Source organism: Rattus norvegicus, chromosome 10, assembly GCF_036323735.1.
Source record: "Rattus norvegicus strain BN/NHsdMcwi chromosome 10, GRCr8, whole genome shotgun sequence".
Lineage (NCBI taxonomy): Eukaryota > Metazoa > Chordata > Mammalia > Rodentia > Muridae > Rattus > Rattus norvegicus.
The window spans coordinates 51,055,731-51,076,447 of NC_086028.1; the positions used below are offsets into that span (position 1 = coordinate 51,055,731).

At 42.8% G+C, this 20,717-nt stretch overlaps 1 protein-coding gene across 16 annotated transcripts in view; it reads right to left on the bottom strand.

Annotated features, from left to right (window-relative positions):
* The window catches only part of Dnah9 (dynein, axonemal, heavy chain 9), a 367,182-nt gene that overhangs the window by 58,935 nt on the left and 287,530 nt on the right, over nucleotides 1-20,717 (bottom strand). For all 16 annotated transcript variants that reach the window (XR_005490291.2, XR_005490292.2, XR_005490293.2 and 13 more), the window contains 5 exons: nucleotides 13,785-13,904; nucleotides 9,872-10,060; nucleotides 6,424-6,659; nucleotides 2,840-2,962; nucleotides 1,147-1,351 (listed from right to left, as the gene is read on the bottom strand). Coding sequence is in view for 13 of the 16 variants with exons in the window: in NM_001427097.1 (NP_001414026.1) it covers nucleotides 1,147-1,351; nucleotides 2,840-2,962; nucleotides 6,424-6,659; nucleotides 9,872-10,060; nucleotides 13,785-13,904 (873 nt within the window). In the remaining 3 variants the exon portion in view is untranslated. The remainder of the gene's footprint in view (nucleotides 1-1,146; nucleotides 1,352-2,839; nucleotides 2,963-6,423; nucleotides 6,660-9,871; nucleotides 10,061-13,784; nucleotides 13,905-20,717) is intronic.

Consider the following 20,717-nt stretch of genomic DNA (forward strand, 5'->3'; position numbering starts at 1 on the left):
CACACACACACACACACACACACACACACACACACACACACACACACACACGATTCTGGCAAATGGGAGGCAGAGACATGATAATGATGCGTTTGAGGCCAACTTGGCCCTGTAGCTTTCTATATTACCTAGTTTAATTTTCCAAAAATTCTTCTTAGTAGCTAAAATGATGTTATTTCTCAGCTTGCATTTCTACTTCCTGTGTTCCCCTCTGCTTGTCTGTAAACTCTGTAGATGGCTACATGATCTTCCTTGGGCCCTTTTGGGTCTTCCACACAATAACCTTGCTTGTAGACTTGGGCTTTAGAGTGTGTCTTTAACAGTATATGATGATCTGGGGTGAGTTCTAGGGAGGTTTGGACTCAATCTCACATATGCTGTGAAAGGTTGGTTTCCCTTCTTGGCCTATATTATCTAATCTAATCACATCTAAAGAGAGAAGGGAAAGCATGCTCATGGCATGGACTATGCTCCCTCAAATTTGTATGCTAAGACTAATCCTCCAACGGACTATGTAGGAATGTACTTAGGTGTCATAGAGGGGAGCTCTTGCTAGATGGGATTAATATTCCTAGAAGAAACGTAAGAGGGGGCTCCTAGCTCTACACATGTATAAGAGGTTATGTGAGCAGGCACTGCCAGCAAGCCAAGAAAAGAAGCCTCACAAGGAATAGCTATACCAGCAACATGGTCTCTAGCTCCCCACCTGCAGAAGTGATAGGACTCAGGCACTTGCTCTTTATGCCACTTGACATGTACCTTAAACTGGCTAAGACACAACCCAGTCAGAATGACCCTGTTTCTGTTACCCATGCATAATTTAATCCTACTTGGCTTTGGATGGCTGTATGTGAGTAGTGAGATCAGATGCTCTCATATCAGAGCACTGAGCCAGGCCCTACTCTTGGGGACAGGAATGTTACCTCTTCTAGCTTTCTGCTTCTGTTTTCAGCCAACCACATTCTTCCTTTCCCAACTGGGTATTCCCAGGTGACTAAGTAGGGTTGGGACTCATCCAATATCTTGATGAACCTACTTTGCTGGATGTTAGGAGAAACTTGTCCACCCCTGTTCCTACAGTGGCTACACTGCAGGACCCAGCGGAAGGCACCCATTCCTTCCTTCCTCAGTGAATCTCTGACACACCTTCAGATGCTCCAGGTCTGGTATCTCCATGCTGACTACAGCAGCTAGCAGCTGGTCTTCCAGGCCATCCCTGGTCACTGTGAAGTTGATCAGGGTGGCCTGAGCCTGCAGCTCAGGCTGGTAGTGAGGGTTGGCCAGCTTGGTGTGAAGGATGAGCCGGAACTTGGGATTGAATTCACATTCCTTGTCTCCAATCTTAATGAACCTGGAACACAGAGGATGGGGGCCTTCAGGTATAATTTTAGATTTATTTTTTTAATAGGAGCACAGTCAATAGTATTATCATAGTCTCATAAATTTTTCCTAATTATATCCAACAACTACCTATGACCTTTCTTTTCCTTAATGTTGGGAACAGGCTGGAAAGATTAAGTTTTATCTCATGCTTCATTTTATACTATAAAACTTTAGACAGAGTCATTCCCACTGTCAGTATAGATTCGGATACTATGAGAATGTCCCAGCAGATGGCAGCACGGAACTTGCCAGAAGGGGCATCTGCTTGCAGTTGGCAGGAAGATCGTCCTAGGCAGCTAGAGGGCTTCCTTTTTCTAGGCTAGCAAAGGAATGACTTCAATGGGTGAAAATAACTAAACACAGAGGCAGGTCTAACCTGAAACACAAAAGGGTAAATTGGGAACTCTGCAACCAGTAAGGTTTCTGCTAAGGCTTAGACATGGTTGGTATCCAAAGATGCATGTACTAGAAACCAGACCTTGTATATTTATAGTATGGTTGGGTGCGTGCATGTGTGTGTGTGTGTGTGTGTGTGTGTGTGTGTGTGTGTGTGTGTGTCTGTCTGTCTGTCTGTCTGTCTGTCTGTCTGTCTGTCCATCGGAGAGGTGGGGTCTGGTGGAAGGTAATTGTAAATGTTAATGCTGTCTCTTAGGAAGGGCCTGGGTCTAGCAGGAGTGGATTAGACTCTGAAAGAGTAAGCTTGGACCCTCTACAATCTCTTGCTTTCTGTCTCATCATGATAACACCCCCCCCGCCCCTGTCATGGACTCCTGCCACAATGCTATCTATCATGTTATGATATCACAAAAAACAAAAACAAAAACAAAAACAAAAAAACCCAAAGCCAAACCAACAGAAAAAACTCTTATTGGATGTAGTTGGTTAACCTTGGACTATCTGTTTCTAAAATTGTGAACCACACAAATGAATTTTCTTAATAAACTACTTAACCTTGAGTCTTTTGTTACAACAACAGGAAATAGGTAAGGATGGCCCCAGAGTTAACACACTCTCATGTTAATTAGCATGTCTATCATATGAGAGGGAAGCCCTTCTACTTCCTTCATTTTCTCATTCCTCTAAACTTCCTCTCTCTACCCTATACCTGCTATGCCTTCAAAGTCACTAAGGGTCATCAAACTGACTGGGACCTGAGTTCTGAGCCTCACACATTCGGCTTGAATCAAATGTATGTCTTAGAAGTCTGTTGACTCTGACCCCTTTCCCTTAGGGCCCCCATTAAATTGTGCACTGTAGAAACAGGGCAGGGAGTTGTAGACTTCTAGAATCCAAGGGCAATGAAATGCCCTGATGCTAAGTGAGAGGAAGGCGGGCTAACTGCACCCAGCTTCCTGACCTAAGCCCAGGGGTAAAAGTTCTAGAAGTGACCTCTCAATAGCTTTAACCAGAGCAGTGGACCCGTTCTGAGCACGGCAGCTGTGCAGCCAAGTCTCACCGTCCTTTCTTAATGACTTCTCTCCCAAGCAAAGGTCCCAGGACAGGATCAATGGACTCCTCAAGGTTCTCAATTAGCACCACATCTCCAGCTTCCAGAGCACGCTCTATGGTCTGAAGGCAGCTGAGGAACAAGTTAGGTAGTGTGAGTCCATACCAATGCATGCATCTGAGGCAATTTAACACATCCACTGTGCCTCTGAGGGAAATACAGTGCTGGACAGGGAGGCATAGCTTCCAGAAATGTCTTCAGCTGCTATGTTTATCTCTACTTAAAATGACATTTATGGGATTCTTAAAAACATTTTTTAGTAGATATGACAAAATAAAAAGAAATATGAAAATTAACCACAAACCCTCTGTCTGTTATTTAAAGTTCAGTATTTACTGTAGACATCTGCTTATTTGGGTGGCTCTTTGATACTGGGTGGTGGGGGGTTGGTTTGGGGCCCCATGGGAAACAAAATCAACAAGTGCTCAATTTAAAACTATTGGTTAAATAAAAATGACTATAGACAATTTCTGTAGGGATTAGAGGTAGGTAGTTTTGGAGTTAATATAGTTGGGGTTGCAGAGAGTGGGGGGAGAGAGAGAGAGAAAGAGAGAGAGAGGAAGGAGGAGGAGAAGGAGGAGGAGGAGGAAGAAGAGGAGGAAGAAGAGGAGGAGGAGAAGGAGAAGGAAGACGAGGAGGGGGAAGGGAAGGATGAGGCTACCATCAAAGATGAACTATGGCCAGGAGAAAAAGCAAGTATTTGGGGTACACCACTGGGGAAGCAGGCAGGCCAGTAGATTAGGGGTTTCCCTCAGTAATTGTCAAAGACAAATAAAATAAGCATAGTCTAAGTCTCATTCATTTATAAGCTAGATGGGGATAGCATTAAATGTTTCAACTACACCCTTACATGAAATGATGTCATGTGTGCATACACTCTGAAGTCATCCTTCCATACACTTATTTAGAATACTTAATTCCAGAAAATGCTGGGTAATGATGGTTGCATAGGATTATCAACAATGGGGGTGGGGGTGCCTGCATATGTTACACACACAATTGTTCCTGATTATTTCAGACACAGGGTTGGCAGCCTGTGTCTCTGTGCAGCCTGTAGGTATAAAGAGCTGACCACATTACATTTTCAATTTTAGTTTTTTTTATCATTGAATTCATATGACACTTTTGCTTTATAACCTAGTTTTTATATATAAAATGTAAACATTTCCCCAAGGCATTGAATATTCTTCCAGAGTAGGTTTTTACACATGTAAAATAAGACATTTATTATACTTAAGAACAGATTTTATCTACTTTATGAAAACTCTACACTGGCACATGGCGTATCCCTTTAGCTCACAGTGCAAAGCTGGCACACCACCACCAGTTAACCCACAAATAGCTGTGTTTAAGTCTCACTTTGGGAGTCCTAGGAAACATATACTATTTTTTAAAAATTTTATTTTTATTACTTGTTTGCTGTGAATGCTTTCATGTAAATGAAGGCCACAAGAAGAGGGACCTGATCCCCTGGTACTGGATCTGATGGTTCCTGAGCTGTCACGGTCAGGGGCTCCTGTCCCTCTTCCTTTATGGACACTCTTCTAGGCTAATCCCTCCCATCAATTTGTAAGGGTATGGGAGCATTTTGCAGCCACTCTGGGGCAAGAGGCCAGCCTTGCTCTGGCCATTTTTCATTTTCAATGCCACATGATAGTCTGGTCTAGTCACTTCCTCCTGACTATTGTTTTTGCCAGGCAGGTCCCTAGGGACTCCTTTATTTTGTCCATTCACAGTCCTCATGCTTTGTGTTCTCTGATGCAGTGAACGTGGAGTGACAGGTGTCAGTCAGATGGCTCCACTGATGTCAGTTTGAGCCTGCTGGTGCATGTCTAACATCATGAGAAGAGTCATGTTGTAGAGGGAGGACAAACTGGCAGCAAAACCCAAGAGCCCACGAGCCAGGATGAATAAAGTAAACCTAATCCAGTGACCAGGTTGCCTTCCTCCCTCTAGAGCAGTCCCTGACTCCTGCTGGTCTACATTCAATGTGCCTTCAGGCTTGATCTGGTTTAAGGGGAAAAATGTCTATTTTGGCACATGGGTACAGTCCATCAGGGGAAGTCTGCAGGGAGGAGTTTGAGGCAGCTGGTTAAGTGGCATTCATAGCCCCAAACAAGAAGGAATAGAATGTTCATGCTCAGTTAGTGTCTTAGTCAATGCTATTGCTATGAAGAACACTATGACCACAGCAACTTTTATAAAGAAAAGATTTAATCGTGGCTGGCTTATAGTTCAGAGGTTTAGTTCATTATTATCATCATGGGAAGTATGGTAGGTGGTTTTAATATACTTGGCCCATAAGAATAGTACTATTAGGAAGAGTGGCATTGTTAGAGTAGGTGTGGCTTTGTTGGAAGAAGTGTGTCATTGGGGGTGTGGGCTTTGAGATCCTCCTCCTAGCTCCCTGGAAGTCAGTCTTCACCTATTTGCCTTCCAATCAAGATGTAGAACTCTCAGTTCCTCACATGCCATGCCTGCCTGTACTCTGCCATGCTCCAGCCTTCATGATAATGGACTAAACCTCTGAACTGTACACCAGTCCCAGTGAAATGTTGTTCTTTATAAGAGTTGCCTTAGTCATGGTGTGTCTTCACAGCAATGAAAATACAATCTAAGACAGGAAGCATGACAGTATGCAGACAGACCTGGTACTGGAGTGGTAGCTGAAAGTTCTACATCTGGATAGGCAGGCAGCAGGAAGAATGAATGACTCGGGGCCTGGTTTGGGCTTCTAAAACCTCAAAGTCTACCCTCAGTGACACCCTTCCTTCAACAAGGCCACCCCCACAAAGCCACACCTCCTAATAGTGCCACTCCCTATGAGCATGGGGAACATTTTCATTCCAACTACCACAGAACCTTTCTCCTTTTTATATAGTCTGGAAGCCAAGCCTAGGGACTAGTGCCATCCATTGTTAAGGTGGTTTTCTCACTTCAGTTAACTCAATCAAGGGCTGGAAGCTAACCTGGACAAGATGATTCCCAACAGGCATCCCAGAAACTTAACTCCTAGGTGACTCTGAAATTGTATATTTGATAAACAATAATTGTCAAAGAGATGACCACCAAAGATAGTGACAATGCCTAGATGAGACGAGAAGGTACAGCATCCTTTTAACTGGCCTACAAGAGCTGTATGTCCTAGTGAGGTATAGAGTGATAATTTGATACATGTATACTTTACACAATGGTCGGGGTAGCAGTGTTTCTGCTTTCTTAAATATTTACCATTTCTCTGTGTTGGACCTTTGAATTCTTCTCTTCCTATGAAATGTAAAATAAATTATGAGCTACAGTTATCCTACTGACAGCACATGGTTTCTAATGAGAAAGAGTCAGTAGCACAGAGCTGGTACCCAAGTATCTTGCTTCAATATTTCTTAAACTGAGAAAACTTGCAAAAATCAGGAGTTACCTGTTGGGGAGGTCAGAAGAGGAAAAATAAGCCACCAGGGCTTATGTTTACTCCACGCAATGTTTTCTTCTTATACAAAAGACAACAGTGGCAACTTGTGTGGCCACCCACTTACCCTTTTTGGCCGATCTGTGTGACACGGAGTTCTTCCCCATATTTGTTCTTGATCCATTTGATGCCTTGCAGTTGAGGGTCGACCATGAGTGGCCAGCGCTCACAGTTGATGAGGATGGTGGCATTCTCCATGGACATTCGGTCAGCAGGGAGACCCTCATTCTGCCAGGTAGCCACATCAGCATCATCAGTTAGCATCTTCAGGGGGTCCAGGGTTGGGGTGGTTGGAATGGGAACCTGATGGAGAGGTGACACTCTGAATGGAAAACTCTACCTCTGTGGGGGAGAATCCATAGTATAACTACATAACATAACCCCTATAAAAGTAAGACCAACATCCTCCTGATGTGGGCTTTCCTTGTTATGTGATTATTGCTGAAACCACCTTGAAGGATGAACAATAGACATTTATCCTGTGACCAATTCTTTATTCTTTAGTATATCCATCTAAGTCCCATTCCTTTATATGCTTTTTATGCCTTTAAAAGAATTATTTATTGCATGTACATGCATCTGTATGTATGTGGGTGGGTGAGCACATGACATGGCATGCATGTCAATGTTGTCACAGTATAATTTGGGAGAATTGGCTCTCTCCCTGTACTATGTGGGTCTCCATGATCTGTCTTAGGTAGTTAGGCTTGGAGACTGAGCTATCTTGCCAGCCTGATCTTAATCATGTCTACAACCATGTGAATCTTTACTTCTTTGTCATATTTCTCTGTTTCTCAAGGCAGTTTTCTGGTGGCAGTACCAGCTCACACACTACGTTCTCCTCTCATTTATTTTTGTAAAGGGCCAGGGAAGCTTCCTTTCCCCTAACCCAATCTTCTCTCTTCAAGGCTGTCCATATTCTCTCCCATCCCCCAAGCAAGCATACCTGGAGCACAGCCTCAGCCTTGAGAACTCCACCCACAATCACTCTATGTACTCTCAGGACTGAAGAATCCTTTCTGTTTTTCTGTTTTGACACCTAATTCACCTAATTCTCCTACAAACAATCTTTTCCATTGGCTTATGCACTTTTAAAACGAGGTAAAATTCACACAATGTAAAATGAACCATTGGAAGGTATATAGTTCAGTGTGTGGGTGGGGGGCGGATAGCACAGTCACAGGGTTATGGAGCCTTCGGCTTGGTCCATTTACTCTTGGGTATTTTCATGGCCCCGAAGGATGATTCGGACTCATTAAACAATCCCTCCCTGTGTCTCTCTACTGTAAGCTCCTGGCAATTACTAATATGTTTTCTGTCTCTATAGATTTTCTTACTTTGGATATTTAATAAAAATGGAATCATACAAGATGTGACCTTTTGTGTTTGGCCACTTTAATTTAGAATAATGGTTTTAAGGTTTAGACTTAACACCACTTAAACTCTTTGATTCAACTGTCTTTTGCAGTTTTGCCTAGCTACCTCAGGAAAACCATTTACACCATTTCTTTTTCCTTTAGGTATGTTCAAGTGGCAGCCCAGGACAGCTTTGAATGTGGTCTTCCAAAAGTCATCAACTTACTTAAAACATGGTGACATTTTTGTGAGTTTCTTTTTTTTTTTCAGCTCAATCACATGAATCTAGAGTGTGAAATTTATAGGTGAGAATATCATGTCACAATGTCAAAGGTTAAACAAGGTTAAAAGAAGGAAACAGATGACCCATAAAATAGTATCAAGCTCTCTCTCTCTCTCTCTCTCTCTCTCTCTCTCTCTCTCTCTCTCTCTCTCCTTTCCTCCGCCACCCCACCCCGCGGTTTGAATATGCCTGACCCAGGGCATTAGGAGGTATGGCCTTGTTGGAGTAGGTGTAGGTATGTCACTGTGGGCATGGGCTTTAGAACCTTCATCTTAGCGGTCTGGAAGCCAGTCTTCTAGCAGCCTTCAGATGAAGATCTAAAACTCTTGCCTCCTCCTGCACCATGTTTGCCTGGGTGCTACCATGCTCCTGCCTTGATGATAATGAACTAAACCTCTGAATCTGTAAGCCAGTCCCAATTAAATGCTGTCCTTATAAGAGTTGCTGTGTTCTCGGAGTCTCTTACAAGCAATGAAACCCTAACTAAGACACACTCTTTTTTAATCTTCCTTCCCTCCAACATCTTTACTATGTTGCTCACGCCAGCCTTGAACTCACACTCCTCATCTCAGCCTCCCTAACTGCTGTAATTACACAGATGTTACATATAAATGATACTCTACCAAGCTTAAAACACATTTCTGATCTCAGGATAAGAATACCACATGGCTTATTTCCTTGGAGAAGCTTTATGTAGCCAGGCAGAGACAGGGGGATTGTTAGTTTGAGATAGGCCTGAGCTTTGTGGAGAAAACTAAATAAAACAAAACCAGAAATGTGCTTTGCCATATTTTTCACTGTAATCTTATGAATAAAACATTGTTCTGGGATTCATAGACTTTGCCAGTCTTTGTTTTATGTGGTTTGAATGTGTTCCCCAAAACCTAGGTGCTAAAAACTTAATCCCCAGTGAGCAGCTCATTGCGGGCTCTACCCTATCAATGGTTCCCATTGATACCATGGGAGTGAATTAGGTCCTGTGATCATGGGTCACAGATGTGAATTTGGTTTCATCTATGTCCTTGGCTCTTACTCTCTTGCCTTCTGTAATGGGATGTCAACATACCGAGGTCTGCAGCAGACTTACCAGACTGCTGCATCACGAACCAGTAAATATCAGTTCTTTATTGATCACCTGCTCTCCAGCACTCTGTTATAGCACCCAAAACAGGCTAAGACACCGCCAAAGGAGTGTGCGGCACAAAACACTTATGAGTCTCCAACAAGCCCAACCCCTCTATGCTGCTAAGAGCCATTCATCTTCTCTGATTGGCACTTCTTCCTCCATGAGTTCATGATGAATGATATCACAGTTCAACTAGTGCTGTCAGTCGAAAGAGTTAACACAACTAGTGCCACTAGTTACTGATGAACTAGTCTCTGTGCTATTCCCAGGATTGTAACCATTTTAAACCAGTCCGTCAAAATTATCAAGTGCTCAGAATTTTATGAGCTGATCTGGGAAAACTCACCCATCACTATATGGAAATATAGTTTCCATTCTAGGGCTATAATTGTGAATGGACTTTGGGATACACCTAAGGGTACAATGTGAGTTGTGCTCACTCTTCTTGCTAAAGATCCAGTGGACCTAACTATCGTCCTGTGACATACTGAAGCCATTCTGGCCTGGGATGATGGCATTTGCATTCCCCTGACGTGGCATGTAGGACACTTTAAACTTTTGGGTAGTGCTTGGGAACTGATGAGACTACAGGGTAAGAATATACTAAGGGAATGTTGCATGTATGTCCCATGCCTGATGCTCAGATTGGAGTGGCAGTGCATACATGAAGCTTTGAGTACATGAAGGTTTGAGTTATTATGGTCATAGGATCGCAATGGCACACACAGGACAAATTCAGGCCATACGTACTTTCAGTTGGCTCAGATAGGGTTTCCAGGTCCCATCCATGAGGCTCTTTCGGTACTTTTTGGTAAAGAAGCCCAAGTAGGAAATGAAGGCTGTAGTAAGCAGAATGTCACCACATAATGTCCTTTCCTGCTGTCTGAAGTTCTGCACGGCCTCTGCCCACCGTACGTTTTCAGAAGCAAGTCCTCCAACCTACCATTTAAAAGGCAGAAAGGAGACAGAAGCATCAGATGGAGCCCACAGAGCCATGTATTCTATCAAGGAGGTTACATGCCATGTGCCCACAGAAGTCTCAGTAAGTCATTGTGCGTCTTGCAGCCCTTCCAATAAGCCATGTTCTGGTGGCAGGTGACACTCCAGCACACAGCCCCTACTCTGCGCTGTGTATCACATAGGCTGTGGAATGGTAACGGTTCTGAATGCAGGCTGCAGCATTCTGCCTGTTCTACATGTGGAGACAGCTAGACCAACTCCAGGAATGTTGTGAAACACATTCCTGTATGTTTCCACTCAGCATAGTGCCTTGTCTGTAAGGCATGTTCAAAAATTAGCTTTTTCTTCTTTCTCCTCCCTAAGTGCTTGATATAGGAAAATAAAATCAGGTTCATGTGCCTTAAATAATTCCCCAGTGGATGGAGAAATGGGGGTGAATCAAGGGAGTGATAGAAGGTGTATACATATGAGTGCATACAAAATAACAGGGACCACAGAACACATCTCAACTGGCTTGGCTCATTTGGAAGACATCTTTCTTCTTGGGAGAATATCATATATTGTTAGAGCTGACAGAGGCAGAAGGGACTTGCCAACCCAACAAAGCCCTGTCACATTAGACTAGAACAGTGAAGTCCAAGTTTCTCTACAGAATCTCTGTTGGTAGAGCCAGAAGTTGTTTTCGTGTCCATACATCCATATGCCCAGCCCCACAACCTTCCATGGAAATATATACGGAGGAGGCCCCAGCGAGGGAGAAGGCTGTGCTGAGTTTTGGGAGCCAGGTAAAGAGCTAGATGGGAGGCAGACCAGCCAGATCTCGCTTGATTTCTTGCATGTCTGAGAAGTGCCTTCTCCAAATCAAGTTATTTTTTATAAAACTGATCATCTAATGGCTGCATAAGGAGCTTGTCCCGCCTGCAATTGGGGAGACACATTTTTTTTTTTTGCCTGTCCTTGCATCTAAACTGATAATATGCTTTGAGACTGTTTAGGTCTAGGTAGATGACCTGCTATCCTACTATGTGCTCAGCCTGTTTAACTCTAACCTGCCTTTATGAGAACAATATAACCAACCTTACCGTGTTTTGCCCTGCTTACCCAAGCTAACATAAAGCTTTAATCTTAAATTTGTACTCCCATGCCCCTGACTCATAATGAAGTATAGGTATGTGTGAATGTTGTGGTAATTATTTGCTGAAAGCAGCCAACAGATTAAAAACCTTAAAATAAATATCCAATAAATATTGGGAACAACATATGGATATTGGATAATACATCTGCGAGGTTCTGAGAGCTATTCTGGGTCAGTCATGGTCAGTGACATAACCTCTTTCTGATAAAATTCTGTTAAAGATTTCTGTTGAAAAATATCCCCCATTCATTTCCCATACCATTGATTTCTGTTCTGTTCAATAAACAAGAAGCAAAGTCCTTTGTTAGGGACAGACAAAATGTACAGATCAGATAAATGCAACAGACAGGCCACAGAGCAGAAATTCGAGACACGGAAGACATAGGGAGAGAGGTGAGAAATCCTACTCATTTCATTCTTGGTCTAAACTACTCCAAGAGGAACCTTCCTCTCTTTTATTTCTATTTTCTTTGTCTTAATGCAACATCAGCACACCCAGCAACTGAAAAACATGAGGTCTAACATCGTCACTAAACCATGGCTCAGTCCAGTGGGGGCTACTACTGATTAAAGGGAATATGGCTGTAGCTGAAATAGGCTGGGATAGAAATTTGATATATTTCTCTACTTTGGTGAAGCTAGTGCTGCAAAGGCTCAAGGCCTAAGAGCATTCGCTCTCAGCAGAAGCTCATCTCCAGTATTCCATGCTGGGGAGGCTAGAAAGGCAAGCCATGAGAAACGTTAAAAGGCCACAGATTCTTTGACCACTCATCAAAAGTTAGGCATGGCAGCTCTCATTTGTAATCTCAAGACTTTAGGAAGCCAAGGCAGGAGGATTGTCTAGACTACAGGGTAAGAGCCCATCTCAAAACAAAACAAAACAGACAGAAGACAGAAGTAATGGTTGTCTATTTGCACATAGCTGATTATGGGTTGTGGGCATGGGAACACACAGTTTAATATTAAAGCTCTGTATTAGCTTAGGTTATAAAAGCTGATTACATAAGAAGGGCAAAGCAGGGGTTGGGGATTTAGCTCAGTGGTAGAGCGCTTGCCTAGAAAGCGCAAGGCCCTGGGTTCCGTCCTCAGCTCTGGAAAAAAAAAAAGAAAAAAGAAAGAAAGAAGGGCAAAGCATGGTAAGGTTGGTTCCATTGCCCTTATAAAAGCAGGTTAGAATTAATAGGCTGAGCACATAGTAGGCTAGCAGTTGTCTATTTCAAAAGTAATAGTGGTCTATTTATAGACCTTTCAATTTGTAACTATTTTGATGGACTAAGGTTAGAGTGATTGGCACTGTGCTGGATTTTGGTTCCAGGCTTTATAGAAGTGACATCCATCTCTTGAAATGCTGGCTTATAGAGTCCTGGGATAGCATATACTTTACTAGAGTCACCAGAGATTTTCCGTCCTAGCCAATGACTCTACTAGAGAGATTTCATGTAGACACAGAGAGAGAACCTTCTGAGTCCACCCTAATAGCCTTACCTGTTAAGGTACCTACCAGGAGAAGGAAGTCATTCTCCAATCTAGCCCAGCCCCAGGGCTGAGTAACACTGAATTCCTCAGGCATGGAGACAACACAGAAAGCTAAATTCTACCCAAATCCCTGCCCCCACAAAATTCTGAAATATTGTAGAATTGTTACTGAACTATTTTATTTTCCAAAACAGTTCCTATGAAACAAGAAGGGAAGTCTTGGTCTTATAAACAATATGTACTGTAACCCTCTAAAACACTGGGCAAAAAGTTCAGGAGACATGCAACACCACTTAACTCATTTTGTACCTTCCCCTGGTCCTACCCCCACCGGTATCAACTCTCTCCTATCCCAACCAATGACAGCATATATATATATATATATATATATATATATATATATATATATATATATATATATGTGTGTGTGTGTGTGTGTGTGTGTGTATACATATACATATATATACATATATATATACATATATACATATACATTATATATACATATATATGTGTATATATATATATATAAATTGCCCCTTGGATAATTTGTGTGTGTGTGTGTGTGTGTGTGTTAATTTGTTATATAGCTACAGATGTCCTAAAAGCAACACCTTTGTTCTAACATTTAGACTTGCTTTCTCAGGAGGATTAGAGCCTGCTCCTCTCTCCCATATTTCCCTTTGTGTATACACAGGTGTGCATGAATAAGGTCATGTTCAGATATGTTAGGATCAGTCTTTCCTTTCTGCTTCTTAGTCGCTAATCTCACACATGGACAAGAACTCTAGGATTGACCCACAATATGACAGCTCCTCTGGCCCATGTATATCGGAGAAGCATGGCCATGCCTATGCCAGCTATCTGGTAGATCCAGTGTACTCCCTGGTTTAACTACCTCCTTATGAAATTGGCTTTGAACAGAGAAGACTGAGTACCCACACTTCTCAGGTCACAGTCCCAGCATCTCTGCACATTTTAATATTCTCTCCCTCTCACAGGCGAGCCAAAGCTGCACTGTGCTGAGCTCATCTATTCACACCTCTGAGGCACTTGACAAGCACCACTAATGTAATTAGAGTTCACACTCACCAGACGGTTTGCAAGGGAAATGGTGCCCGCAGTCACTTCTGCTTCTTGCTGACACTTGAGTTTCTCTGCTGTTGCTTTCTCAAACTTGGTGGTGAGCTTTGCCAGGTTTTCATTAAGGTGCTGTTGAGGAAGGGACACAGAGTCGGCCAGTAATTACAAGCTACCTCTAGTGCTTCTGAGATAAAGCTTTGTGGGAAGAGAATTTAGAAGGAAATCCTGGGCAGGGGAAGGCTAAGTGACTAAGGACATCGAGGAAGCAGGAGGAAAGGAAGCCCAGTGAAGGGTGATCCCAGGAGTGCCCAGAGACAACCTCAGCTTTTTCCTGCAGTGGGGAGCACGAGATAGAAGCCTAGAGAAGTGTAGTCAAAGCTAAGAGCTCTGACGTGTATAGGCAATGAGGTGAGATGGGAACGCAGCAGAGGAATGATGTGAGTCCCACCTCTCCTTGTGCTCGGAGGAGGGGGATTTCAGTGAGTTTACAAAGCACAGCTTTTGCTGTTGGAGGCAAACACACATCAGACCTGGAGAAACTAGAATATGGCTGCAGGCACAGAGTGGACTTGGGAGTGCCACTGACCATATGTGCCGACTGGGATGAGGCTGGGCTGGCTGCCTTCTGCTGAAATTATTACTTATCCCTCATAAATTCTACCTCATCATCAGAAAGGGCAGGATGGTTTTAGGAAAGTTATAGCCTCATTTTTTCCCCCAAATTTAGCAAGAATTAAGTCACCTTAATGTCACCTTTAGAGTGCACATTCACATAGGCGGCCACACAGGGATGCACAGCAGATACCTCAGCACCTGTCTGTGCAGTAACTGAAATCTAGGTTGCCTTTTGGGCTCTTGCTATGGTGTAAGATACGTAGATGGTTTCTGAACTTATACAACAGAACACATTAAAAAAGAAGTGGGCAAGGCATGGGGTTAACAGTAATAAACTGAGCACACCCATCATCTCCTCTTCTTCCCAAACTGTTGCTGACGTGACTAGGAAGCAATTACACAGGCATAAGCTCTATGCGCTGTGAATCAGTGGGCGTTATTCAGGAGTGGGAGCGTCCAGTAAGATGATGGAAGACTGTACCAGTGGACTGTAGGATGGCTAGAGACTGTAGGCGAGGAGACTGTGGCTCCCACAGGTCACCAGAGGTGGCATCTATCTGTACAGCCTTCCAGCAAGTGGAGATTTTGGAAGTGTGACAGGGTGGGGAGCAAACAGGAGCCTATTAGTATCCCAACGAGTATCTCTGCCCAAGTGTAGAATTCAGCATCGCCATGAAAGAGAGCTTCAGGTAGTTAGGGTGCATCCGGCACACCTCATCTGATCTTAGGAAGGAATCCTATCAGTTAGAGCTGTCTTTATCTGCAGAGTTAATACCAGCTTTTAAAAAGCTTTTCTTTGAATTGTCGGCATTTTTCTGACTTAGGTACAGTGTACTATGAACATATTATTTCTGCCCCATTATCCTCCCCCATCTTCCTATTCCTTCTAGCCCCTCTTCCCTCCCAACCCCCCTCCAGCTTTCACATCTTTGTAGGTTTTCCACAGATGATCACAGCTGCCGTGCTCATTACTGCAGTGGCTGTGGTATCTTAGTTTTGTCCAAGGCACAACAGACAGAAGATGTTAGCGAATGCCTAGATTAAAGTAAACAATGGTGGGAGGAAAAGACAGAACTTCAAATAGCAACAAGAACAGCACTGAAGACCTCACGACCAGTTCTCAGCCAGGTCCAAGGTGCTTCACCTTCGACATGAGAACAGAATTTTATTAAATGGGCGGAGAGCAAAACTGCTACTGGGAATCTCTATCATTTTACTCTTAATGTAAACAAACAGTAAAGAAACAGCAAATGAATAGTAATACAAAAGTAAACAAACAATAATACAAACAATAAAGAAACAGTTATACAAAGTAAACAAAAAGTAGTGATTCGAGTGTGGGTAATAAAGATGATCTAAGAAACTACACGAAGATTCAGAAATCTCCCAGAAAGCCTGGGAAAAGGAAGTGACAAAAGATGAGGGAAAATAGAGAACAAAGTTAGGACATCCAATCTACCTGTATTACAGAAGATAAGATTAAAAAAAAAATGGAAGGGAGATTGCCTAAGAAGAAAACAATATGTTAGAGGTGAAGATTGTAGGTCTCCTATGTCAGCATGAATAATATAAAAGAATGGGATATTAGAAACAGTTGACATGAAAAAGATGGAGCTGTATTTGAGGAGGAAGTGTTTAAGTGAAGATAGAAGTTGGGAAGTAGACAGGAAAGACAAGAAGGTGGGGTAGGGCTTATCTCAAACTAAGGAGGTACAAAAAAGCAGTACAGAAATCTACTATGTTGCAATGCAAGCTTACTAAATATATAATTAAGGCTTTGAAAGAAGATATCTTGCATTGGGTAGATAATACTCCTCTTGGAAACCATTGTCTAAAAGTGAAAGTCTAAGTGCCAAGGCATGGCACTAAAAGCCATTGGTCAGGGAGGCCCCAGAACTCATCCAAAATAATGTAGGCTACTGCCATTCCTCTCCTTTGTACACCAGAGCCAGATGGTAATACCCTATTGCTGAAGATACCGTAAACTTTGGCTGTAGGATAAAGAGCATCAAGCTAGGGCTGACCTGGAAACTTCCCTGCCGGCTAGCTTTCATAGTCCTGGAAGGTATCAAGCTGGCTGCACTGGGAGGGAAAAGTCATTAATATTTTTACCCAGCTGTGAACCCTTCAAACTGCAACCTGCCAAACAAAATGTGACCACTGGTTCAATAATGGCATGACTGCTACTGGTGTGTGTGTGTGTGTGTGTGTGTGTGTGTGTGTGTGTGTGTGTGTGTGTAACCAGTTGCCTTCTGATTAGATTGGAGCTTACTCCACAGGAGGGAACTCATACTGTAAACCTGGCCAAAATTCCATGACCTGAAGCTCTGCTATTTTGTTAACTGGACATGTTGTTGAACTATCTTCTAAATATTTATACCTATGGATTATGCTGCTGTCAACCTTTGTCAGAGAAGCTTCTTCTGGTGGTGTGTGGTGGTCAGCATAGAGATTCTTAACTGCTCAAAGCACCGAAAGTTAACTGATTGTTGACTATCTAGTCCTAAAAAAGACATTGATAAGACTTCCTCTGGGACTCAGGGAGCATTGCAGAAGTGGGGTGTGTGTGTGTGTGTGCGTGTGTGTGTGCGTGTGTGTGTGTGTGTGTGTGTGGTGATGTAGGAGAACATAAAAGCTAGAAGAAGGGCAATTGTGCTATGAAATAGTGTCTTCTGGATATCATATGGTTGTTCAATTCAAACTCATAGCAGTTGTGGTTAATGTATAAGACCTGTCCAAGACTGAGCCTGTTATCATTTCATGATGGATAAGAGAGGGGCTAATGAAGGTCCACCCTTCTCTGAGGATCTATTGACAGTTAATAGTTCCTGGGGGAGGGGTGTCATTTTCTTCAACACAGTAGCCACTGTGGATAAGTAAATAACCCTATCTATATTCATGCAATCAACCCTAGTTAAACTCAATGATACACACACACACACACACACACACACACACACACACACACACACACAAAGCATGCACACACAGAAGCAGGAGCAGGGAGTAGGAGTTTCAGTGGGAGAGGGAAAGTTCAGAGTTGTAAATAAGCATGTGTGTAAATGACCAAAATTCATAACATACATATATGAAATTGTCAATACATAATAAAGAATGAAAGCTAAATACATCAGTGTGGAGCATCGGGTACTGTGAATAATAAAGTCAAAGGGATTCTGGAAAGGGGAGCAGGATGCTGGCAGCTCAGCAGACTAGAGCTGAAATTGTTCAGCGTTTCTCCTCTTTTTAACATTTTTTAAATTTTATTTTTCTTGCATATTATGTATTTACACTTCAAATGTTATCCCCTTTCCCCCCTCTTCTATACCCCTTCCCCCTCCCTCCACTGCTTCTGTGAGAATGCTCCCATTCCCACCCACCCACTCCAACCTCAACCCCCTGCCATTCCCCTACATTGGGGAAATAAGCTTTCACAGGACCAAGGGCTCTCCTCCTATTGATGCTGACAATGCCATCCTCTACTACATATGTGACTGGAGTTATGGGTCACTCCATGTGTACACATTGGTTGGTGGTTTAGTCCCTGGGAGCTCTGGTGGGCTCTGGTTGATTGACATTGTTGCTCTTCCTATGGGGTTGGAAACCCCTTCAGCTCCTTCAGTCTTTTCTCTAACTTCTGCATTTCAAGGAAGAAAACTGAGCAATTCAGACTCTGATATTCTACTAAGTCCTTATTTCAGTTTGTTAGCAAATAGAGACATTTCCAGACTGTAACGGTTCTAAAAATTTACTTCTCACTTAACATACCACTTTCCTGAGAAAGTGACTGGAGGATGGGCTACAGCAAAAATAAAATGAGAAGCCAAGAAAGGAGGTAGTCTGGGGTTCAGACACCATTGAATCCATCCCAAGAAATGAATCAGTGGTCCTTGTTTATCCTCAACACTGACTGGAGCTCTGAACTAGGGACAAGGGAGAAAGATATTAAGGATAATGACTTGATTAGGATGTGGTTGGAGAATGGATAAATAATGAGGGCTACATAAAAGGAAATAATGGATGAAACCAATAAAGAAAGATAGAAACTCAATGGAGGGAAAGAGGCTGTAAGAAAAAAATGTTAAGTTATGACCTAGAGAAAGGTCTCAGTGGTTAAGAGCAATTGTTGCTAATGTAGGGGACCCAGGTTTCGTTTTCTACATGGTGGCTCATAGTCAGCTGTAGCTCCAGTTATAGGGGATTTGACACCCTTTTCTGGTCCCCAAGGACATGGATACATGCATAGAGCACATATACACATGTAGGCAAGCACACATAATACATAAAATAAAAATATTTTTTAGAAAGAAAATATGCCAAACATGGGATGCAGCTTGAGGACTCTTATGGAACAGTTGGGGGAAAGACTGAGGGTCCTGAAGGGAGAGGGACTCAATAGGAAGTTCGACGATCACCTAACCTGGACATTTTGGGCCTTTCGGAGACTGAGCCACCAACCAAAGGGTGTCCATGGGCTGGACTTAGGCCTCTGCACATATTTAGCATATGTACCATTTGGTCTTCATGTGGGTCCTAAAGAACTTCAGGGGGGCTATCCCTGAAACTGTTGCTTATCTGTAGAATCCATTCCCTTAACATGGCTGTCTTGTCTGGCCTCAATGGGAGAGGATGCACCTAGCCCTTCAGAGACCTACTGTGCCAGGGTAAGAGGATACTCACAGGAGGCTCTATCAGAGGAGAAAGGAGTTGGGAGATGGGGGAGGGGATGTGGAAGGGGAGACTGGAAGAGGATAGTAATTAGGATGTAAAGTGAATAAATAAATAAATAAATAAAAGAAATACAATTATAATCTATCACTTAGATCTTCAGTGAACCATCGAGACATCCACATAATATAAATGGAAGTTATTGATTTTTTAAAATTTTACAAATCAGTCTATGGACAGAGACACTTAGATTTGGCTACAGATGCCAATAAGGATAGTTTTGGCCACAAGGATCACAAATCAGAAATAATGTTGTGATGTCAGAAGTCGGGAGGTAGGAGGACAAGAGAAGAACAGAAGTTTGGGATAAGTGACAGCTTCATCAGGAAAGAGGAGGCTCCCAGGAAGCCAACTTCATGCAACAAAGCAAGAAACAAGAAGGTGCCATCTAAAACTGGTTGCCTCAAGTTTTCTCAGAAGATGTCAAAATAAACAACTTAGACCCGTCAGTTGCCTGAATAAGGTACACCAGGGAGTAGAAATATCAGCTTAACATATGGACAGAAGTCAAATGTTCAAAGGAATGAGATAATAACGGGCACTGGCCAGATACCAGTCTAGTATCAGGCAACAGGCACTGATTGGGCTGATGGCATAGTGTAACATGGCCGGCTATTTGCTCCCACAGGAAGATACTAACTGCAGGGCAGTGAATGATATATGGGGAGCTTCTGATTGTTTGTATAGTGGCCAGAAGTCATACTTCTATGTAAATTATCTGATGTTTTCAATATCAGCAACTGTCTTAGTCACTGTTTTACTGATGAGAAGAGATACCATAACCAAGGCAACTCATAAAAGAAAGCATTTAACTAGGAGGCTTGCTTTTATAAGAGTTGTCTTGCTCATTGTGTCTTTTCACAGCAATAGAATGGTAACTAAGACAGCAAGTTCCTCAGTCATCTACAGGTATGAGATACAGACCCAAGGAGGTAGTTCAGTTACTATGTAGCAGGCTCTGAGATGGCCTCAACTGGTGTAGAAAATAAAAATAAAGATGGTCAAACAAAAACCACCCAAATCTATCACTCAGGCCAATGCTGTTAACAAAGCATGTGTATGTATTTGTGTGTGTGTGTGTGTGTGTGTGTGTGTGTGTATATGTGTGTGTGTGTATGTGTGTATGTGTGTGTGTATGTGTGTGTATGTTTTTTTTTAATTCTTTTTTTTTCTTCTTTTCTTTTTTGGAGCTGGGGACCGAACCCAGGGCCTTGCGCTTCCTAGGCAAGCGCTCTACCACTGAGCTAAATCCCCAACCCCGTGTGTGTGTGTGTTTGTATGTGTGTGTGTATGTGTGTATGTCTATGTGTGTGTATGTGTGTCTAAGTGTAAATGCACGGCAGGGATGTATGAGTGGAGAAGGTTATGGAAAGGACCTGGAAAGGCATCTTCTTGGCCCATGGGACCACCATATGTAGGATGGGTGCTGGTTCTTTGGTTGTGCTGCAGTAGCAAGAGGTCAATCATGATCTTGGGATGCTAATAGACGTATGTATAAGCATGGGAAGGAGAGGAGGTGGTTAAAAGCAGAAAATGCCTTAGCAGAGAAGGGACACTTGCTATGGTCGCCAAGTGTTCTTTTAGAGTCTTCTCGCATTC